The 22,728-nt window shown below is 40.6% G+C and overlaps 1 protein-coding gene across 3 annotated transcripts in view; it reads left to right on the forward strand.

Annotated features, from left to right (window-relative positions):
• LOC142399023 (A-type potassium channel modulatory protein DPP6-like) overlaps positions 1 to 22,728 on the forward strand; it is a 90,449-nt gene that overhangs the window by 34,957 nt on the left and 32,764 nt on the right. The window contains exon 1 of one of the 3 annotated variants that reach the window (XM_075483363.1): positions 15,939 to 16,138. The exons of the other annotated variants lie outside the window; for them this stretch is intronic. Within the exon in view, the coding sequence (XP_075339478.1) occupies positions 16,082 to 16,138 (57 nt within the window). The 5' untranslated portion in view covers positions 15,939 to 16,081. Of the gene's footprint in view, positions 1 to 15,938; positions 16,139 to 22,728 lie in introns of those variants that run through there. 3 annotated transcript variants of the gene reach the window in all.

Genomic DNA, 22,728 nt, shown 5'->3' on the forward strand with positions numbered 1-22,728 from the left:
ACAGACGGCGAGGGAGCGTGTTGGAACGGGACATTGGATTCCCTTTTCTCCATCAACCCGCCAGAAAACTTTGACTTCTCGGACTTTGCTAACTGGCCCAACTGGATTCGGAGGTTTGAAAGGTTCCGGATGGCAGCCGGACTGGACAGTAAGGATGAAGCATATCAAGTGAACTCATTAGTTTATGCTATGGGCGATAAAGCTGATGATATTTTGGGCACACTGGACTTAAGTGATGCAGATTTAAAGAAGTACAACCCAGTAAAGGAAGCCTTTGATAAATACTTCAAATGCAAATATAATGTAATTTATGAAAGGACTCGTTTCAATAAGAGAACCCAAGAGCCAGGTGAATCGGCTGAAGCTTTCATCCCTGCAGTTTATAAACTTGCGGAACACTGTCAATACGGCCCTCTGCAGGAGGAGATGATCAGAGACAGGTTAGTGGTCGGGATAAGGCATCACGGCTTGTCTGAAAAACTGCAAATGGACAGTGAACTAACACTTGAAAAAGCAGTTACCAGAATAAGACAACATGAAGAAATAAAAAAAACAGCAACCTACAGTGAGAGAAACAAAAACTACAGAACAAAGAGAAGCGAATGTGGACTTGCTGAAATTCAAGAAAAAGTCACACAGAGAGTACCAGACAGGGAAGACAACCTACGGACGGGAACGAAAGGATTTCCAGAAAGGACAGAAAAACTGTGGACGATGTGGAAAAGGACCAGCACACTCCCTGAACAACTGTGCTGCACGGGACGCAGAATGCAGAAAATGTCGGAAGAGAGGACATTTTGCAGCTGTTTGTAAATCAGGTAGAGTAGGTGCAGTTCTCGAGGCAGAAGAAGAGGACACTCTTTTCCTTGGACCGTTGTGAGAGGTCAGTTCAACGGAGTCATGGAATATAAAGACAGAACAACAACACAACCAGTGTATGTGGTACAAAAGCTTGCTACTCCTCTGCTGGGTTTGCCAGCCATCTCGGACCTGAAGCTACTGCATCTAGTTGACAGTGTAAGAGAGTTGGAGGGAGACATGAAAAAAGAATACCCCAAGGTCTTCACAGGACTGGGCTGCCTAAAAGAGGAGTACAAAATTAAGTTGAAGGAAAACGCCAAGCCCTACGCATTGTCACTTCCACGACGTGTACTCCTACCATTAAGCGACAAGGTCAAAGAGGAGCTACAGAGAATGGAGAAAATGGGGGTGATCATGCCCATTGAAGAGGCTACAGATTGGTGTGCAGGCATGGTTGTGGCACCAAAGCCCAAAGGAAAGATCAGGATCTGCACCGATATGACCCATCTTAATGAGTATGTCTGCAGAGAGAGACACATATTGCCGGCCGTCGATGAAACCCTGGCCAAGCTTGCAGGGGCAACTGTCTTTACAAAGCTGGATGCCACGGCCGGGTTGTGGCAGATACCTCTACATCCAGAATCAGTCCCGCTGACCACATTTATCACCCCTTTCGGGCGATACTGCTACAAGAGACTCCCATTCGGGATTTCGTCAGCACCTGAACACTTTCAAAAGCGGTTAACACAGATGCTGACAGGGCTAGAAGGGACTGTATGTCATGCTGACGATATTCTTGTTTTTGGATCAACGCGTGAACAACATGACCACAGACTGCACAGAGTGTTGGGGCGGCTCCAGGAAGAAGGCCTGACGCTCAATAACGACAAGTGTCAGGGCCACATCGTCAGTGCAAGGGGCATTGAGGCAGATCCGGGCAAAATTAAGGCCATCATGGAGATGCCCACACCCAAAGATGCTGCAGATGTGAAACGGTTTGTGGGCATGGTCAACTACGTGGGAAAGTTGTCTCCACGCATAGGAGAGCTCACACAACCGCAACGAGACCTGCTCAAGACAGACACTGACTGGGTGTGGGGGAGTGCGCAACAGAGAGCGTTCAACGAGCTGCGTAAAGAACTGAGCTCACCAACAGTGCTGACACAGTACTGCCTGCACAGAGAGACAACAGTTGCAGCAGACGCTTCCTTCTTTGGGCTGAGAGGAGTTTTGTCTCAGAAGCAGCTGTCTGGAGAATGGAGGCCAGTCGCCTTTATATCACGCATCATGACGGACTGAGCGCAGGTACGCCCAGATAGAAAAGGAAGCGCTCGCGCTTACCTGGGCGTGTGAGCGTTTTCAGTCTTACCTGATAGGGATAGACTTTCTAATACAGACTGACCACAAGCCTCTCATCTCCCTGCTAGGCAGCAGAGAGCTAGATGACTTGCCACCTCGCATTCTGAGATTCAGGCTGCGACTGCTCCGCTTCACATACAAGATTGAACACGTGCCTGGAAAGAAATTGATCACGGCGGATGCACTGTCCAGGGCACTGATTCAAGCCCCGCCTACACCAGAGGACATGCAGCTGGAACAGGATGTGTGTGTGTCCCTCAGCTTAATAATGGAGCACTTGCCAGCGTCAGAGCAGAGGCTGGTGCAGATCAGGACAGCACAGGACACAGATGATGTCTGCAAGAGACTGAAAAACTTGGTGCCTCAGAGCAGAAAAGCACTTCCACCTCAACTGCAGCTGTACTGGCAGTATCATCAGAACCTGCTTGTTGTAGACAGACTACTGATGAAAGGCGAAAGACTCATCATCCCTGTCACATTGCAAGGTGGGATGCTCAACAAGATACATGAAGGTCACCAAGGTATAACAAAGTGTGTTGCCAGAGCGCAGCAGTCCATGTGGTGGACAGGTCTGACCAAACAGATCAAACAGATAGTGGAAAACTTTGCAACCTGTGCACGTGAGGCTCAAAGTGCACCAGAGCCGCTGCTGACGACTCTGTTGCCTGACAGGCCATGGCAGCGTGTGGCAGCGGATCTTTTCCAGTGGGACAACGCCATGTACCTTGTGATTGTTGACTATTATCATGGACAACGGCCCCCAGTTCTCTGCGGCTGAGTTTGCAGCCTTCGCCAGAGACTATGATTTCACGCACGCGACCAGCAGCCCCCGCTACCCTCAAAGTAATGGAGAGGCTGAGAGGGCCGAGAGGGCTGAGAGGGCTGTGAGGATGGTGAAAACTCTCCTGAAAAAGGGGGAGGATCCACACAAGGCTCTCATGTCTTACAGAGCCACTCCCCTGTCACACGGCTCGTCCCCTGCACAGCTGCTGATGGGCCGCAACATCAGGACGCCTCTGCCTGTCAGCCAAGAGAAGCTACAGCCAGGATGGCCTGACCTCCAGGCTTTCAGACAGAAGGATCAGGACTTGAAAGACACAGCACAAAGACGAGACAAGATCTCAGACCAGGACAAAGGGTCTGGGTGAAGAACACAAATGAAATGGGGACTGTCAGTGGTCCAGCTCAGACACCCAGGTCTTACAACATAGACCTGCCTTCAGGAAGTCTCAGGAGAAACCGATCTCACATCAGGGCCATTCCAGAGACTGCCAGAGAGACTAGATTTGACCGGACCATAAGACCACCTAACAGAATGGATTTGTAGACTAGATAGAAAGAACTGCAGACCAACAGATGTCTCCCGGCTGGAACTATATACCGACTGCCTAAACGCGGCATGTTACAAATTTTGCTTTTGCTTTGGCATTATTTAGATTTTTACAGAAGTGCTTCAAAATTGCACCCAAATCCTCTCTGAATCTGAATTCTGGAGGGCTGATGGTCCACAAGTGTTCTCTATATTCTTTGTCTGCATTTCAAGGATATTATTGCTACAAGCACTCTTATCGGAGCACCTAATAGAACTCAGTCATTCAGATGGCTCCCCACTTTGACACAGACTGAAGTATTTAAAACTAATATGTTAATTGTCCTACAATTTTGGTACAAATAGCTGCCTTTGCATCTTTGTGAACCCTTTGGAATTTTCCTTATTTGTCCGAAATTATCACCAGATTTTTGGTCTAAGAAATAGATAAAGAGAACCCGATTCAATGAAAAGGACAGGACATTATAACTGGCCACTTACATTCAAAGGAAAAGGACCTGCTGTTACATATATGATGGGCTGCAAAAGTTATTTATGTCATTATTACTTATGAGCAACTTGAAGTTTTGGGATGATTCTGCACATTAGCTTGGAGGAGTTTTAGACCATTCCTGCCATTCCTAGAAAAACTGTTTAATCTCTGGAAAATGTACAGGTTTTCTCACATGAACCAACTCTGGTCCTACTAGATTTTGATAGATCTAAGATCAGGACTTTGACTTTTTTTTATTTTTTATCTTTCTTTGGTAGAACGACTTTTGTGTTTAGGGTTGTTGTGTTATTTCACGATCCCTCGCTCAGGTTAGATTCAGTTCATGGATGTTAATCAAAATACACCGATGTATTCATGAACCTGTTATTAGCTTCAATTGTACATTGTGTATAAAGCTTTGTCAAAGTAAATGAATAAAATCATTCATTTGGAATGTTGGAAATGTTACTTTGAATTATTTAGTTTGAATATCTCCAAAAGCACTTTATAGCTTTTGGAGCTTTAATGGAATCATACCCAATAAAACCTATAAGGCTTTTTGTGCAGATAGATTTGTTCACTTTCCCTGAAGCTCAAACCTTTCACTGCTTCCCTGTTGTTGTCTTGCCAGAAGATGAATGTTTGTCAGAAATAATGGACATAACTGTGTTTGTGTGCAAGAGGCCAACCCCTAGTGGGTCTGAGTGCTAATGAAGAAAGACAGAGAATAATTAAACATGAACTGGAATGGAATGCTTTTTTCGTTTGCTTTTTGGGATCCTAGATGCGGAGTAGCCTGGTGTTGAAAACCTTTTGAGACCCACGATAAATGAGTAACAATAAAGCACTATTCACGTAGATGCTTCTAATTTGCTTTTAATCACTCCCCTCCATTTCTCTTTTACTCCATTTTTAACACAGACACATTAATGATACTATCCTTAGATTCATTATTCGTCCCTATTGGCAATTTGGGTCACATTTTTTACACCTTCGACTTTTGTTTATTTGATCATTTGTAACCTCCTGATGTGAACACACAGCCTGTGTTGCTGCTTATTCTTTCTTTCTTACTTTCACTGCTGCGCTTTATCACCAACAAATTCCCAGAACAACTTGCAGAGAGGTAGCCTAAAGTTGAAATTCTTGTTCTTCTTTTAATCTTATGACCCTCCTGTAAGCCGCTGATGAGAAAACAAAAAGTTCACAAGGCTCATAAGTCTTATGGAGACAAGACCAGCAGATAATGCTGTGTAAATGCATGCTGACTCACCCCCTTGGTCTCTTATTTTATATATGCCAGCTGCCAATGTGCTGCTCCTAATGAGCGATTGCGCTCCCTACTTGTTGACGTAATTTTCTTTCCTTTATTTTCTTTGCATAACTTTCTTTTCTCTTTGATTGTCTGACTCCTACCCTCTCATTAGATGTGTGCTAAGCATCTGTTTGCTCAATGTCTCAGATCAGATTAGCCTCAGGGTGTCTTTGGGAGTTTAGGCAAATTACTGCAATCTCCAAAAGACACTTTTAATGAAATTAAGTCATGAGAGGCACAAGATGTTATTGTGCCTTGAATTAATGTACAACGACAATACTGTTACTGCCGATGTACTTCTTTAATTTAATACATTTAGCCCTCAAAACAAAGGGAACACAAAGTTGATACCAATCTAAAGAGCTTTTTTTTTCTTTTTTTAACTTGAAAAAGTGCTCCTCTTAATTTTACTAATTACTTTGTTGATGTTTACTGCACAGAGTTGAACCACTATAGGACTGATACAGAAGCTTACCAGCAGGGCTTTGTGTTATGGGGAATCCATACTGACCACGACAAGCACTTTAAGCCTCTGTCCATTGTTCCTTTCAATCATAGATGACTGTATCTATGTCTATGCATAAAAGTGAGATATTTCTATCTCCCTTCATCATCGTCTTTGTGAAAAATGAGGAGCTACTGCAGTTTTAACTGCATTTTTTGATCACAAATTTTATTTTTAAAAATAATTTACCAACAAAAAGCAGAACTTCTAAATCTTTCAGTGCCACTGAGGACATGGATGTCATGACAACACATTATAAGCATGTGCGTCCTTTAGAAATAATCTAAATGCTCAGTTTTGCTTAAATAGAGACATTTGGAACGATAATAAAAAAAAAAAACACGTTGAATCATTTTACATAAAGAAACAAATCTCTGAGTAACACTTGGCGACAGGGCTTGCTCATGTTAACACTGCTGGCTTTATTTCACATAGAAGAGCACTCATCTGTCACCCAAGAGATTAGCTGTTTGATCCATGCTGCTGGCCTCTCCAGATGGCATGTTAGCATTTTTAACATGAAGTCTGATATATTCTCAAATGAACATCAAGCACTTCGTCTAAATGCAGTGTACATATCATGTACCCTGTGTAAATATTTTGAAACAAACTTGTGAAATAAACACCATGGTAAAAACCATATCAGGCGCATTTATTTTGTTAATTTGTCTTTGACAATGCTCACAGCGACCTGTTAAATTGTAATTACAGAGATCACACTGTATCATACAAGTTCATCATTTTATTTGAAGGCTCTGCTGTACCAGGTTTACATCCTTTAATGTTGAAAAGACATTACTTTTCTCAAACAGCCGCAGCTTGCAGCATCTTTTGTCACCCTCTGCCTGACACCCTTCTTTACGCCCCCTGTCCGCTTAAGGCCACTTTCCTGAAGGCCCCGCTCTGCTTTGATTGATTAGAAATGGTGGTGTTTGAGGCAGCTGCTTGTTTTCTGTTTTGTGTTTGTATGCCAAACTTGTCACAAGGCAGAGATTATGCAAATTTGTGTTTCAAGCAAACAAGGTGTTTCTGCAGTTCATGAACGGTGTCTCCTGTGAGAGAAAAAGAACTGCCTTTGTGGTGGATGTTGGGCTTTGTAACGCTACATATATTTTAGACAGACAAAAAAGTTCTAAAATTGATCTCTGTAAATATATGCAAGGTGTGTTGTGATACATCACTGTTTAAGTGTGGATTTTTGGGAGCTACACTAGGAATGCTGGTAAAATAAGTTCAGTGTAGAAAAAGTATTGATGTGTTGGTTGACTTACGCTAATTACAGAATAAGGAACCGGGCAAGATGCCTTCAGGGTTACAGGTCGTCTTCTTGGACTTCTGGTTGGAAATTTCTTTCGTCCGAGCAGCGATAAAATATTTCTCATCTGTGTCTATGCAGCTTTTTCCCTGTAATAGCTGAGGGTTTTTAAGATAGTAAAGCTATTACAGGGAGTTTGTTCTTTTGGAAACATGAAGGTCTGTGATGTGACGTCTGTGTGTCTCATCTTGGGGCCACAGAGTCCTGAATTCATAACAAGGACAGGCTCAAATTAAAAGTTTAGTCTGATGTTATACCAGCAAAAGAAAAAAGAAAAAGAGAAAACATTTCCTGTAAACAGACCACATAAACTAGCTGTGAAAGCTGCATAAGCAAAAAATTATTGGACATCAACTGTAGAAATGCTTTCCTCACAGTTTATTTCTCCAGGGGTGCGTTTTTCCCTCTTTGAGTCTCTTAGGCAGTAGTGTTTCTTGAAAGACTATTTCTGTTTGAGTTCGGAGGCATTTAGTGAGTGGGCTCTGTGGTGTGTAGTTTATATGAGATCACGGTTTTCCTCAGGAGAATAATCTTGGGTTGAAAGTGCTGTACAGCTGGTGAGGAGCGGTGGAATGTTGTTCATTAGGGTTCACAGGAGTAAAATAGTTTCTGTTATTGCATATGAAAAACTGGAAAGTAAATTTTAATGGGCAAACAGCAGCCTGGATATGTAACAAAAGTAACATTAAAAACTGCAGTCAGAAGCCTGAAAAAGTCACTAAAGACGGTGAAAAACTGCCTTGACAGTTGGATAAAAAAAGTAAAGTCGTATAAAAGGTTGTTCAAATAACAGCAAAGATTATTATTATTATTATTCACTTTATTTGTTATAGAGGGACAGTGTACACTAATTGACATTTTACAAAGAAAATGTAAATGCACCCAATTATAGCCAAAAGGCTAGTTTCCATTGGTAGTCCCCCTGCCAGAAGGAGCATGGCAAAATTACCTATTAATTAAAAGAATAAATTACAGCAAAAAAGCAAGCAAAACAAAAATAAAACAATTACAATACACATAAAAAAAACAGATGTGTTACACATCTGTCTACAACCCACCCAAACCCAACACACACAAATCCACAAAAGATACACACACACACACACACACACACACACTCCAACAATCACACCCCTCTAATCTCATACACTAATGCTGACAGACTTGGTTGTCTATAAGCCATTTCTTTAATTTTAATTTGAATGAACTATAAGAACTGCACTCTCTTATGTTTTGTGGGATTGTATTCCACTCATCAGCTGCTTTATAAGTGAAAACTGACTGACCAAAAGTTGATTTCTTGTAAGGCACTGCACATTCACCTCTAGTAACACTGGTTACAGATGATCTAAATTGCAGTAGGCTGCAGAGGGGTGGTGGAGCTAAGCTGTGTCGGATTTTATATACAAGACAACAATTTTTAAACATAAAAAGATTGTTCCAACTTAGAAGGCTATATTTGTTAAGTATTGGACAGTGATGAAAAGATCTTGGTTTTTTATCTAAAATCTTGACAGCTTGTTTATATAAAGATATTATCGGTTTTAATGTCGTGGAGTTTGCAGTGGCCCATGTTGGTAGACAGTAATTAATATGTGACATTATAAGAGAGAACATGTACATTTTTGCAGCCTCTGTTGACATATAATTTCTAAGATGCCTAAAATTTTTAAGTGTAAAGTTTGTGATCCTACTCACCTTTTTAACATGTTGCTTGAAAGTCAGGTTACCGTCCAAAATAATGCCTAAATATTTATATTTATTTACAATTTGAATTCTCTGCCCTGAAATGAAAACATCAGGCTCTGTATAAGATTTTTTTGTTTTAGCAAAGAACATGGCTACAGTTTTAGAAGTGTTAAGTTGTAAATGACAAGTATTCAACCAATTTGAAACATTAATCATAACTTTTGTCAGCTGTACTGCAACCTCAGAATGATTTTTAACTTTAATAAGCCACAGCTGAGCCACAGCTCAGCAGAGAGAGGCAGAGATGCAAAGCTTACTCTGAGTAAAGCAGGAGCTGATGCACTGCCGGTCGGACAGCTGAAGGAGTCACAGCAGGTCACAGGACGATGATCTGCACCGGGTCTTAAATTAATGCAAAGACTTCATCTGCAGAGTCCAACATCATCTGTAAAATCCATGGTGGTAGTGTATTGGTATGAGTGTGAAAGTTACTCATTAAGTCACAAGAGCTTATTGATAATATGAAAGAAGCCAGAAACAGCTTAGATATTTAAGGAAATATTTTTTGTCCTTATTCAGCCAAATGTAGCAACGGGGATTTCAGAAAGCTTAACAGAAGTGAGTAACTTGAACATACTGCGAAAGTAACACAGGAGTATAGCCTCTTAAGAAAAAAACTATAGGTTGAGACTCAAAAACAATAACTACAGACAGTTGCAGGAGAGGCCTGGCAAGGCATCAAAGGGAGGATACGCATTTGTGGAGAAGGTCCAAGGCATCCACACTTCAGGCAGCCATTGATTTAAAGGATTATTCTCAGTTTTTTTTGTGTTACATGGACAAGAGCGGTAATTCCTAAACATTCTTCCAATTTGGATGTTAATACCCTCATATTAAACTGGTGAGTCTGCACCTAAAGCACATGTTCATTACAGTACATAACTGGGGCTTTAACATATTGTTGTGATCAACAGAAATCATCACATTTCGGTCACATATGATTTCACAGCCTTAGCTTGACTTTGTAATGTCAGCTAAGTGAAGTGATCAGAAGGGCAGCCTTCCCAAAATATGGATGATGTTCAGATGCTCGAGAATTAGAGTATACAAAGAATTATGCAAATTATTCTTTATTGTGTGTGTGCATGTGTGGGGGTGTTCAAACAATTCCCAACAAGCCAATGGTAGATTAATCGTTTCCCCTGGAAAGTCTTTTGTTAGTAGAAGACCAATAATGGATCTGATAAAAGACCCGAGCAACTGTTAATTACCCCTCTGTAATGACCAGACAGTTAGAGACTGCCACTGCCTGTCGTCTGAAAACTTCTCTCCTCACATAGGGAGGCGTGTTTTCTCTGGGGCGAACTGATGACGTGAAAGTACAGTAATGATCTGTGATGAACTATAAGAGGGTTCCCACTCTGCATCTCTTTGCTAGATTTGCAGCCACAGCTCAGCAGAGAGAGGCAGAGATGCAAAGCTTACTCTGAGTAAGGCAGGTGCTGATGCACTGCCGGTCGGACAGCTGAAGGAGTCACAGCAGGTCACAGGACGAAGGGGGTGGGGCATGACTGATGGCTGAGCTGGCCGTGCTGACAGCAGGCAGCATGACACAGCACGGACAGTTCCTAAATTAGCAGCCCTGGTTGATTGACAGGATTTTACTGTCAAATTGGATCGACACCAGTAAAAATGTCATGAATGCTGATTTAGTTACAGTAATTTTCTTTGCATGTTTTGCAAATCTGTTTTAATTCCAATAGATGCTGAGGTGTCACCTTGTCTCTGCCTCAAAGAGTTTTACTGGAATCAGATATCCAAACATTGTCAGAGATCTGAGACATCCCAAACCCCAAACACACAGACCCCAATCCTCACAGAACAGTTAAATATTTGATGTAAAATGTTGTATTATTGTGTTGTTGTCTCTTTCTCCTGAGGATATTTTAAGAAATGCTGATACAGTATTTCAACAATTGCAGATCATGCATTTCTTCTCTGTGTTGTCTCAAGGCTGTTAGCATACTCAGATCACACCACTCGTATCTATGTGTCCTGACACTTGCTCTTGTAAACTTTTAGTATTGATTCTGTGAAGCTTTGCATCTTTGGACTCCGATGATTAGACTGCCAATATGCAGGATCAGAATATGAGCCACAGTGGAGCCTGATCCATCACATATTAATTAAATTGAGGGAACCTTGATTTTTCTAGGAGTTACAGATTTTAGCCTTTAACACGTATTTGGTTTATAGTCAAGCTGTCAATGATAATTCACTGGATGATGCACGTAATCTAGACGAACATATTGATCTGCCATCTGACAGTTGACAGTCTTGGAATGACAGCCCTTAAAACATTGTTAAAAGCTAGACAAAAGCACAGCAGGCTGAGACTTTGACTGCTAACATGTCAAACTGATGGCACAGTAAAACAGATGTGGAGGACTGAAGATTTATGTCTTACTTTTGGTAAGAGTTTGGCTTATTTCTATTGTCATTCTCACTCAACATTCTCACGAGTTTTTATTTTTAACCTACCTTATCTTTATCAAAGCTGAAACTTGAAACCATTTTTAACACAAGTGTATGAGTGGCACAAGCTGCAGAATCTTACAGGCAATAAAGGAGGAACAGTCTCACCAAAGCTGTGTTGTAAGTAACTTTGCGCATTTCTCCAAAATGAGGTATGTCTCACAATCCATGTTCAGCAACACATTGAACACTTCATCTGCTGCAGTACTTTCTAAAAAGCCACAGAGAATCCGGGGAAATCTTTTGTACACAAGGAATAAAACCAACATAGAATGGTTTTAATCTTGTCACCCACGAAAAACATTTGGCACAGTATGAAATAAAAATATAAAAAAGAAGATCCCCAAGCGCTGGACATGCTGTATCAAATAAGAATGGGAAAAAATGTTCTGCTATGTAACAACATTTGGTTAAGTTGGTTCTCAAACACAGTGTGTTGTTAAAAGTAGAAGTGATGCAGTGTAGTGTAAAACATGCACTTGTCACAACTTGGAAAACAACACATTTAAAAAAACATTTTGAAAGAAGCAGTAAAATTATCGGCCTTGATGTTTTGTTATTGATAATGTCATCTTTGTACTATTTTTCATTGAACACAGGAGCTTGATGATCAAATCGCTGCATTCGGTTTCTATTTACATTTTACAGTCTTACATTCTCATGGTAAACGAGATAGCGGTTAAAGCCTGTACACAGCTGTGTCATTTTTCTGTGAATAACATTTCTGTGGATAATAGTGAGTCTGAAAATATGCAATCAGCTCATGTTAAGCTCATTAGGGTCATTCCTTTTCTTATCACAATGTGTATTTCTAGAAAATTCCTCAAATTCCCAAAGTGAGAATAAGCATTCTGAAAATAAACTTATTGCCTTCAGGGCTAGCTACACCCCTGCAAAGTCAAAAATATACTAGATGCTTCGGATGAGAAAGGTAAAATGAAACCTTATTCACCATCCATCCATAATATAGCCCATTAGAAATACAAACTTCTGTTTCTCATTAAAACCTTGTCATTACATCAACAGCTCCCAAAATACAACAGTCATCGCAGCCCCTGTCTGAAATAGTGAGTAAAGATCATGAGCTCTAACGTAACCATCATAGAAAAGCTGCTTTTGCTGCATTAAATTGGAGAAGTTCACGACAGTCTTCGTTTTCACCCTTCATCCCCATAGAAGTATTGTGCTGCTTGTATGCTGAAAAAAAAAAAAGAAAAGATCCCTCAGAGATGCGTTTATGTAAACATGGAGGATAAAGGTTTTCTGCCTGGCATTGTTGTCTATAAGTGGCAGCTTCATCCGTTCTCTGCTGCTGAGCAGCCAGTGGCGAGAGGACGGCTGATAATGATCATTTTCCAGCAAAACTAGCCCAGCCTTTCTTGGGGGTGCTCATGTCATTCATTGTCATATTATTGAGGACTATAACTGCAGACAAACCTGCTCAGGGATTTGGAGCCTGACACTCCCCATCCAGAATCCATCTCATAAAATGGCGCTTCCAGCTTTAATTTAATAACTGCTTGGCCTTTTAAGCTTACGAGTTAATGCTATTAAGTTTAATTTACATCTATGTCTCTTTTACACCACAAAATGAGTCTCGGGATGCATAAAAGATTAGTTGTTTCGGAAACCATCCCCTGAGATAAAAATGCTTTTTATTGATTGATTTTGGACCAACACGAAGATGTCAGTCATGTAGTGATCACTGGGGGGAGCTAGCATGCAGCTTAAGACTTTATTGGCTGTTAATAAAAAGGGATGAATGTTGATCCCTTTGAAAAAGAACACCACCAATAACCTCAACTAAATATGGATTTATTGTTTTAGTGCATACATATAACATTGATGAATTCCAACAAATTAAGTTGAATATAAATTAAAACATGTAAGTTCGCTGATACAAAATTTATTTAAAGGTGATGTTAAACAGACAGAGCCTGCTGGCGTGATTTTATCCTATTCAGAGGCATTTTATTTTGCTTGGAAAATTATAACAGATCACTTTTTGTACCCCTTGTGTACTCTTGCCTCTCAGAGTTTAGCTGTGCTCTTAAGCAACACCCATGTATGCATTTTGTTCACTGTTGGATTTAACTTCCATATGTTGTCCTGTTAGCTTTCAGTTGCCTTGGAAACCTTTGTTGAAATTTATTGTAGCTAACTGCTAGCGGCTTGATCTTCTGACTGTGAGGTGATTTACCCTCTCACTGAGCAACTTTGAAAAGCATGTTAGAAGGAGTGAAAACAGATGATAAAGAGAGGACACAGTGTCACATTCAGGATTAAAGAGGCTTTCAGCTCATGTGTCAGAGGAGCTGTCCACAGCAGTGGTGCTGAAATGAGTCTTGGCAGTGAGCTGATCATGCAGCTCCCTCAGGCTGCATGTGGCGCTGTGCACCGGATGTTGTGTTTAGTGCAGCGTATGGCCTGTGGCCTGTCGAGTTTTAAATAATTCCGCCACCTTAATATGTGTTCGTCTGCAGCATTTTGAAACTGCACTTACTTCACTTTTACTGTAATGCTCAGTGTTTCCAGTGAGGTCACCTAGAGTCATGATTCCTGCTGGTGAAATAATGTGTTGCCCATTATCTTGTGTGAGTGTGTGTGTGTGTGTGTGTGTGTGTGTGTGTGTGAGTCTTGTGTGTAATGCACAGTTCAGCCCTCTGAGATTCCTCAAGCCCTGAAAATAGCAAGGGCCAAGGTGAGTTAGTGCCAGGGCCACTACCCAAGATGTCACAAGAAGCATCCATCCATCAGGAAGATGCCCTCCTGGGATGAAACTGCCAAAACGGAGTGCTTCAGGCAAGAGGACACAGGATGAGGATGAGTAAGAGGAAATATCAAGGAAGACCAAGGCCTTTCATGAGATATTTCATCATCAGATCGAGGAAGTAGTTTATATCAAGGAATCCTATCCTATCCTTTGTTAAAAAAAGGAAGGACAGACACAGAGGCAGGAAGTCTACTACTGCAAACAGAACTAAGGTGCAGGCTGAGCAAAAGCAGTACAGCTACTACAATCTTTGCTCTATCAGTTATGTTTGCTTTGTTTAATTCCAGGTAAATTATAGAAGAATGGTGATAAGAGAAGGCACCATCACCCTCTCTGGAATGGCAGTAATTTCCCTACAAAGGTGCTGCTTTGCATATGCACTAAAAGAACGTTTCCCTCATACTGATACCAAGCCTTTCCACCTCTGTGCCAGTGACTCCCTCATGGACTTTTCTTCTTTTCTTTTTATCTTCGATTGTTCAGTTCCTTTCCCTCCAACAGAGGATTGGTTCAAAAGGCCAGGAGCACTGCAGAGACTGTGCATGACTTCTGTTGAAACACTCTAGAAAGAGAGCCCTGTGTGTGTGTGTGTGTGTGTGTGTGTGTGTGTGTGCGTGTGTGTGTGTGTGTGAGTGTGTGTGAGGGGGAGAGAGTGATAGAGAGAGCAAGAGAGTATGTGTAACACAAATAAGCAGACAAGCTGTGCTAACAAGAATGTGGACTGTGTGTGCACAGAGATGTGACTAAGTCTTGCTGTACAAACTATGTTTTAAAACTGGAACTATTTCTGCTTAGTGTGGGTGGATGGTAACTCTGCTTCTGGAGAGCCATGCCAGCAGCAACTCTTTGTTTTACTGGCAGACAATACAGCAGCAGTGGCATTATAATGGAGTTAATATGATTTGTATTGGTGTACACACACCATGCATATCTTTGTCTTGCAACTCCCAGAACTGCGTCGAACAGAACGTTGTCCGTCATGAATGTGTAGCGAGATAGACATCCATCCATCCATCCATCCATTATCTTCCGCTGGTCCGGGGATCGGGTCGCGGGGGCAGCAGCTTAAGCAAGAGATAGACAATGAATCTCAAATGCAAAGACCCGTACAGACAATTCAAAGTATTTTGCTCTTCTTGCATTGATCCCGGTTCCCATTTCCTGTGTAATGGACTTGCCAGTAATGAGTACCCATAGTGATTTGATACAAACTGACAGGTCTCCATATTATCAGCTGAATTTGGAACCTAGTAGTGGGACGTAGAGTCTGGTAAAACTAAATGAGCTCACATAGAGAGACAACACATTAAGTTTTCCTTTATACAGAGGTAGTGAAGAAAAGAAGCAATGCAGCTATGGAAATGAAAAGTCTTCCAATTCAATCACCGCAGACAAGTCGTTTAGCTTTTGTGAATGTGTTATTCTGTTCCAGTCTGTTCCAATTTGGTCGTATCTTTAAAAGAAATACTTTGCTGTAAAAAATGGAAACCATTCCAATGATGCCGACGTCAAAACCTTGGCAGCATTGAGACGTGAAATAAGTTAATGTTGCTCAAAGGATTTATAACCCTCCAGTGGATGACATGTTGGCTCAAATTTGCAGTATCTCCAAATAAATCAGTCTAAGTATCTGATATATATTATATATTATACAATTATATATTACGCATATTCAAGACAAAATTCTCAAAATGTAGAAGAAGGGGTAAAAAGTAGGCTACACGAGTTTTTCAGCCCCGTTCAGCTCTCAATGATGACCCTCAAAAAGGTAAACTGAACCTCCCACATCTCAGCGCTCCGCAACTCCACAGTACCCACGGTCTCTTCATTATTCTAGCAAATCACTAGATCTCCTTGAACACTTTATGCGCCTCTCTCCCTCTCTCCTGTCTCTCCGCGTCTCGGTCTGCGTCCTCCCCCGCTTCATTATTCTGCACCTGCAGGCAGCGGACGTCTCTCCCTTTTCCTCCATCCTTTATTTACCGGCATGACTTCCTCGAAAGACCCGAACGGTTCGGGGAAAGTGGTTCAAAACCCCGATCAGGTAGGTCCTCAGGCGAACTGTGCGCATGATGTTTCCCCATCATTTCGTTTTGAGCGAGGTTTAGCGCTCATTTTCTCCCATTAACAGCATGCAGGAGCGCTGGCGCAAACAGTTTAAGGAGAGAGGAAAACAGATTCGACTCTGGCTTCTTTCTGTTTGATTACTTTTTGTGTTTTCACCTTTATTATCTGTCAGGTAGTTGATTTAGGGCTGCCGTTTATGTGTATGCGCCACTTCTAAACTTCTGCATGAATGTTTAATCAGCTCCTATTGTAACGTCAGCCCACAGGTGCAACGTCCATACAGTAACAGCCTGTCAGTGTTGGGTTTTCACGAACAATCTGACGGTAAAGAATAAACAAAACGAAAAATAAAATTAATAGAAATAGCTTCCGTTAACAGTGCACAGTAGTACACAGCAGTTTTTATTTTTCATTCTTGGAGTTGAGGTGTTCATGGACATACATCTCATTTTGCAAATGCATCAGTCAAAGCCTATGCAAGAGAGAAATACAAATGAAAAGAAAGGCAAATAGTGGGTGTTAACTGCTCTGTTACATCAACTCATTCAGTGGAAGGTGCTCTGTGTGAGGGAACAGGAAAAACTGTGAAGTGATTAAATGGCGTGTAGATACCCAGTCCACTTACACAATGTGCTTCTGGCATTGATATAATCATTTAGGTGAAAAGGTGCTTCACAAAATAAACCTTTGTTTGCTCGTATGATGAGAGAACATCTTGACAATAAATCATTGTGTAATAGTTGTTGACTGTTTCAGTCCATTTGCAAAGCCTACTCTAAACATGGTGAGGGTTTTTTTTTTTTTTTTTTGTCTTAATGACTGAATGGTCAGGAAAAAACCAAAGAGTGGGAAAGGCTTTTCTGCACAATTTGAAGAACCTCTTCAGGGTTTTACCATAAAGTGTGCTTTTATCGAGTGGATGAAGTTGTCTTTGCCTCAGTGCATTCAGCACCTTTGAATATTTTAAGTGTAAAGTGTTTACTTTTGCATTCTGTTTATATATCTATGAAAGTGGAACTGTAGGGTGGCCAGCAGTGGGGCAGATCTTTAGCCGTGTTTGGATCAAAATAAGGGAGCATGAGCTCTTTTGAAGGTTGAGAGGAAATCGAATGTCTTGGAGAAAGTGAGATGCACTCAGGCTCACACATCGGTGTGACACATACAATAAACAGTCATTATTCTGCACAAGCAGCAATCGTTCCACCTTTGTTGAAAAGGAATGATACATCATACACTGACTATTGTATCCGACTGATCTCAGCTGCTTTTCTTTTTCAGTGTGAAGGATTTGTACAAATGACACGATTCCCTATTAGATTAGTATCTTTGAAAATTAGACCCCACCATCGCTTACACTGTAGCTTCATCAATGTCCTTGCTGCTATCCCCTCTTATGTGTCTGTTCTTTCATGTTACAGAGATGGAAGCAGAGAGATGAAGATATCATAGCAATGCAATTTTGTTGCAGAAAGCCGGAGATTTTAATGCACTAAAGCAATGTATTGCACTTTCTGCGTCCAGCTTGAATCTGAGGAGTGTGTGAATCAAATTGTTTGCCTTTCAAAATGCTGCTGCTTTTACTACATTTATATGTTAAGCAACACGCCAACCCTGTGTCTGCACATTGTTAAACTCTGCTGCAAACAGCCCTCACATTGTTGCAGATCATGATGTTTTGAAAGCTAACAAATTGGCACAACACAAGGTGTTGTTGCACCGATACTCAGTTTGCTGTACATCACCACATCGATTACTGTGTGCGCCACTTTTCAAAGCCTGCTCATTGTCTTGTTTAAGGTAGCATCAGTTTGTACTGTATTCTGCAGCCATCCAGACTGAGGGGATCAAAGGTGGTATGTGCAGGAGAAAAAAAAGGGAACGGTTGTAAAATGAATGAGATAGATACATGAACAGCTCACACCACTTAAAAAAGAAAAAGAAGAAGTCTGCCGCCATTAAATCCACTTTCAATTGAAAACACAAAAAAACAAAAGAAGAACAGAATTATCATTTTCAGCTACATCTTGAGCAATATATTGAGTTTGAAAAAGAAATGGTAGAAAAACAGCTAGGGACACTTTGGACTGATCTATTCTTCAGTGATGCAACTTCAATCACATTGTTGTGCGCTACGCTTCCTCTGATGATTAAAAGATGCTGTGGCAGTTTTGTCCAGAGGCAGGCGATAATTTATATCCTTTGAGAAATCCTTTTTTTCCTGTCATCTTCCCTTTGTCCCATTCAAAGAGGAAAAGCCACACAGAAAGGGAGAGAAATGCAGGTGTTGATCTTAAGTTATTAGTTTCTTAATAGTCATAGTAATAGCAGGCTTGCTGTGATTTCTTTTCTTGTGCAACACACATCTTTGATAGAGAAAAACAACATTTTGGTGCTCAAGATTTAGCTTGTTTTTGGTTTTTGGTAGCCATCACCAAACTTATGCAGGTTTTGTGGTTGCATATTCGACAGCTCTTTTTAGTACAGTTGGTGCAATTCAAATGTGTTTGTCCCTGCCACAGACCTGACTTTCAGGCACAGGCACTAATTTTTATTAGCAAGGCTATTCTCAAAACCTGTAAAATTGTCTGGTTTATCAATTCCGCAACCAGCTTGAATGTGTGTTTGGACTCATTGTCCTCTCGGAAGACTTATCTGCTTATAGTTTGCGGCCACTACTATGCTTAATAGTTTTGAAGAGTGTTTTGGGTGTTAAGTGCCTGATTTTTATTCAACCAAACTTATCTCTGATCGTCACAGCCAAAATACCCCACTTATGTTTCATCTGATCATAAAGGTTTCCTCAAGAGACTTTTTCTTTGTTGGCATCTTTGTGGTCAGATTTTGTTTCAAGTGCAGTTTCTGCTTCTATTGGTGGAACTGACAGCTGGAGGGGAGTCCGTCCACCTCCTTGTCTCGGCCGAGGGGCCCTTGAGCAAGGCACCGTATACCCGCATGCTCCCCGGGCGCTGCGAACGGCTGCCCACCGCTCCAGGTTGGCATGTGTCTCTATGAGTGTGTGACCCTGTGCATGTGCATGTGTGTGTCAACAGGTGCCAACCTGGATGGGTTAAAAGCAGAGGACAAAATTTCATGTGTATGAATGACAAATAAAATGATCTTAATCTTAATCTTCTTTCTTGGATGGCAGCTTCTTGATACATGACACTATGAAACTCGAATGACTGAAGACACCGATGCTGGTGTTTCAGCATCTTCCATTTTATGTTAGGTCTGTGCCTTGCTGGCTAAAGGGTTGTTCCATCCTTTTGAGCCTTTTTAGCTGAGAATGACAGGTTTGGTCCTCGAGACCTTGGGGAAGTTCTTACACCTCCAATGACTGCTACCAGCATACAATTCTTAGAAATTATGAGTTTGTACTTTTGTAGAAGTGGCTCAAAGGGATATTTTTTTATTTTAAATCCATAATCGTTTTATTCGCTCAGCACAGAGCTACTTGGTCTACTGATCAAAATTTGGGATAGAAAAGATTTCAGCTGCACTCGGTCATGATTACAAACAAGAAGCTAGAAAAAACACAATTTAGAAATTGCAGCACCTCTGAATGAAATGAAAGCTGGTTTAAGGATATTTTTACCTGATTGTTTTTGCACTAAAAGGTTATACAACCATTCCGCCCTGGAAAAAGAACAGTTCCCAGCAAGCCCCATTCTGCCCTGACATTCGTGTCCACATCTTAAACTACAGCAAGTGTGTGTGTTTGTGAATACCACACCCATCTACCACTTTAGCAGATCTCTTCCTGCAGCATCTCACTTTGATTTAATATTAATTTATTCCAAGCAGTTTGAAATGGATTTCCTCCCCATCTGTTTTCAAGATTTTTGCAACCAATCAACTTCCGCAGGGATCAGCTGGGATGTTTAGTATCGGCCGCACACTTTAATCCTCTTTGGTTACTCTACCAAATATATTAGAGTACTTTTCAGTGGTTTCAACCTTGGAGGCACCAAACACTGCTCATGATTGTTTGTTTATGTGTGTGGCTGCTTAAACAGCAAATACAACATTCAAAAAATCATTTTGTCATATTTTAGATCAATGCAAGACTGTTTGAGTGTCTCAGTCCCTCCTCTCTTGGAATTTTTCTTATGCTAGTGTCACATTTTATTTCATTGTCACTTCACAAGATGGATTTGAGCTTCTAAAATTCCTCTGTCACCATCACATGCTGGTAAACACTTGAAAACAGTACACAACTTTGAGAGACTTTTTTGCACATAGAAGAGCATTGAATAATGGAGGTGTATTATTTTTTGGTAGCTTTGAATAGATTTCTGTCATCACATTTTTTTGCTGTCTTGTATCTTGTCTTTGAAGCACTTTTTTTAGTCCCACTATGAAACTATATGTATCTGTGTTTTAGCCAAAATTTTATTCCCAGTATGTGTGGGTTTTTCTCTTACTGTCCATGCTGATTTGGGTGTTCTCCTGACTTTTCTCTCATACAAGTTTCATACAAGTTTCTTTGCTCCTCGAGTGTTTTCCATGATAAAATTGTGACAGTCAAGGTATTTTTAAATGAGTCTATCAGGCAGGATGTTCCAAATTCCAAGTTTGCCAACTCAGGGAATACTGTAGTCAACTGGAAGAATTTAAGTGTCTGGACAACAGAAGAAAAAGCGTCACTTATTGAATAATTCATTTTCAGGTGGACTCAGATAATGGCATAAAAGCTAGAGTTTTAAATGATTTAATATCATCTTGACATGTGAAAGACTAACTGGGTGCTTTTGCAATGCATCTTCTTCTCACTTACCTCGCCACGTTGGTGTCACTTTCAGTGCCATTCAATTACAACCAGGTCAGAGAAAATAAGCATGGGAGAGACCAGGTTGTGAAAAATGGGTTTGGCCTTATCATGGCCCAAATCCATCAGGCCAGAAGAAATATCTGCACTAACGTGTGGTATAAATGAATCGGCCGTACTATGCTGGCCCAAGTCTGATTTCTGAAACTGAACAAGGTTTGGATCTTGTCAAACGTCAGCTCACCAAACATCATCTGTTGTCAGTCTGAATGTGCTTTAATGTGCTGATTCCCTGCTGGCTCCATTCCACATCCCCATACCCAAACTCTGACAAAATCTGGTTGAAATTACTGAACCTGAACTGAACAACAATAAGCAGCTGTGAGATGACAGGCGAGTGTGGTGACACTCACAGTTTAGATCAGCAATGCGTAAAATGAAAAAGTGAAAGGTGGAGCTGTTGTGATGACCTCACAGAGAATCAGTATGTGACACTGTCATTTATTTTATCATAGTGAGAAATGTTGGCATCTTTTATGTCATTTTTTTTAATTTTCATGCACGTGACTTTAATGTTTTGGTCCACTCCTGTAGATCTTGCCTGTGCAATTTTCTGCATTAGGCTTCCCTTTAACGCCATCTGATACACTTGGCACAGCTGGTTGTCTTGGAGTAGATCTAAGAAGCTTCCTGAATTAATAAGTAAGTTGCTAATCAGTGAAGAGGCACCTAGAACTCAACTGTCTCCAAAGCGCAAAGGGAAAATGGCAGTGAAGCTTATAAGAAACCAGCTGAGTTCATTGTAGGTAGAATTATTCACCAGGAAAACAGCTGTGATCATGAGAAAAGCAAGCCAATGACCATTTTTTATTCAAAAGACAATATTACTGTTCAAATCAATTTGACTTTAACTTTCAAGAATATAATCGTTATCAGTGGTTTCCCTTTTTTTATTACAGCTTTTGTATATTACAGCAGTTTTTAATTACTTTCATTTTCTGCAAAGTTTGTCATTGTTGTGCCTTCAGTCATTTGAAGGTTACACCTCTTTCAATTCTTACATTTCACGTATGAGAACATAAAAACATTTGATGAAAAAAGAATAAAAAAATTTCATCTGCTCTATGTCAGGTCTTAAAATTAGTGTAAAAGATCCTCAGATGAACAACAATTTACGACGTATTATACCATGATATTGTCTATCTGTCTTTATCTGGACCTGAATGAAATACCACGGCGTGACCTTGGGAGATCCGTACAGGAACCAATTACCTGCAAACCTCAATGCCTGCAAAACTGTAAAGAAAATTGGGCCAAAATTTCTTCACAGTGATGTGAAAATATATACATTTTTTTCCTCGTACTTATTCAGAATTTTTCTTCGCTCATAAAAAATAGACATTGACAGGAAATAATACTGTATGCCATGTCTTGTTGTTCACCTGAGTAAATTTGACCTAATTTCAAGACTTAGTTGGGACAACATCATTTTTGTTGTGCTTGTTTGCTTGAAATGAAATATGTTGTACTTTCTTTTATACATGACTGCAACTTGAGAAAATAATAAGATGATGAGGAGCAAAAGAATAGCAAAGGGAGATGGGACCCGTGAAGAAATGCTTAGATAAGTGTTGTCAGAGCCTTATGACTCCATAACTGTCGGGTCACAATGGAGCTGTAATGAAACAGTGTCTTCCAAATCCAAATTGCCTTCTGAATGACATTTTTTCAGAGTTTTTACAATGGTAGGCTCTTCAGAAATAATAATAGTGTATATGTTCTTAGTCACAGAAAAAGAT

Source organism: Odontesthes bonariensis, chromosome 14 (assembly GCF_027942865.1).
Source record: "Odontesthes bonariensis isolate fOdoBon6 chromosome 14, fOdoBon6.hap1, whole genome shotgun sequence".
Taxonomy (NCBI): Eukaryota; Metazoa; Chordata; class Actinopteri; order Atheriniformes; family Atherinopsidae; genus Odontesthes; species Odontesthes bonariensis.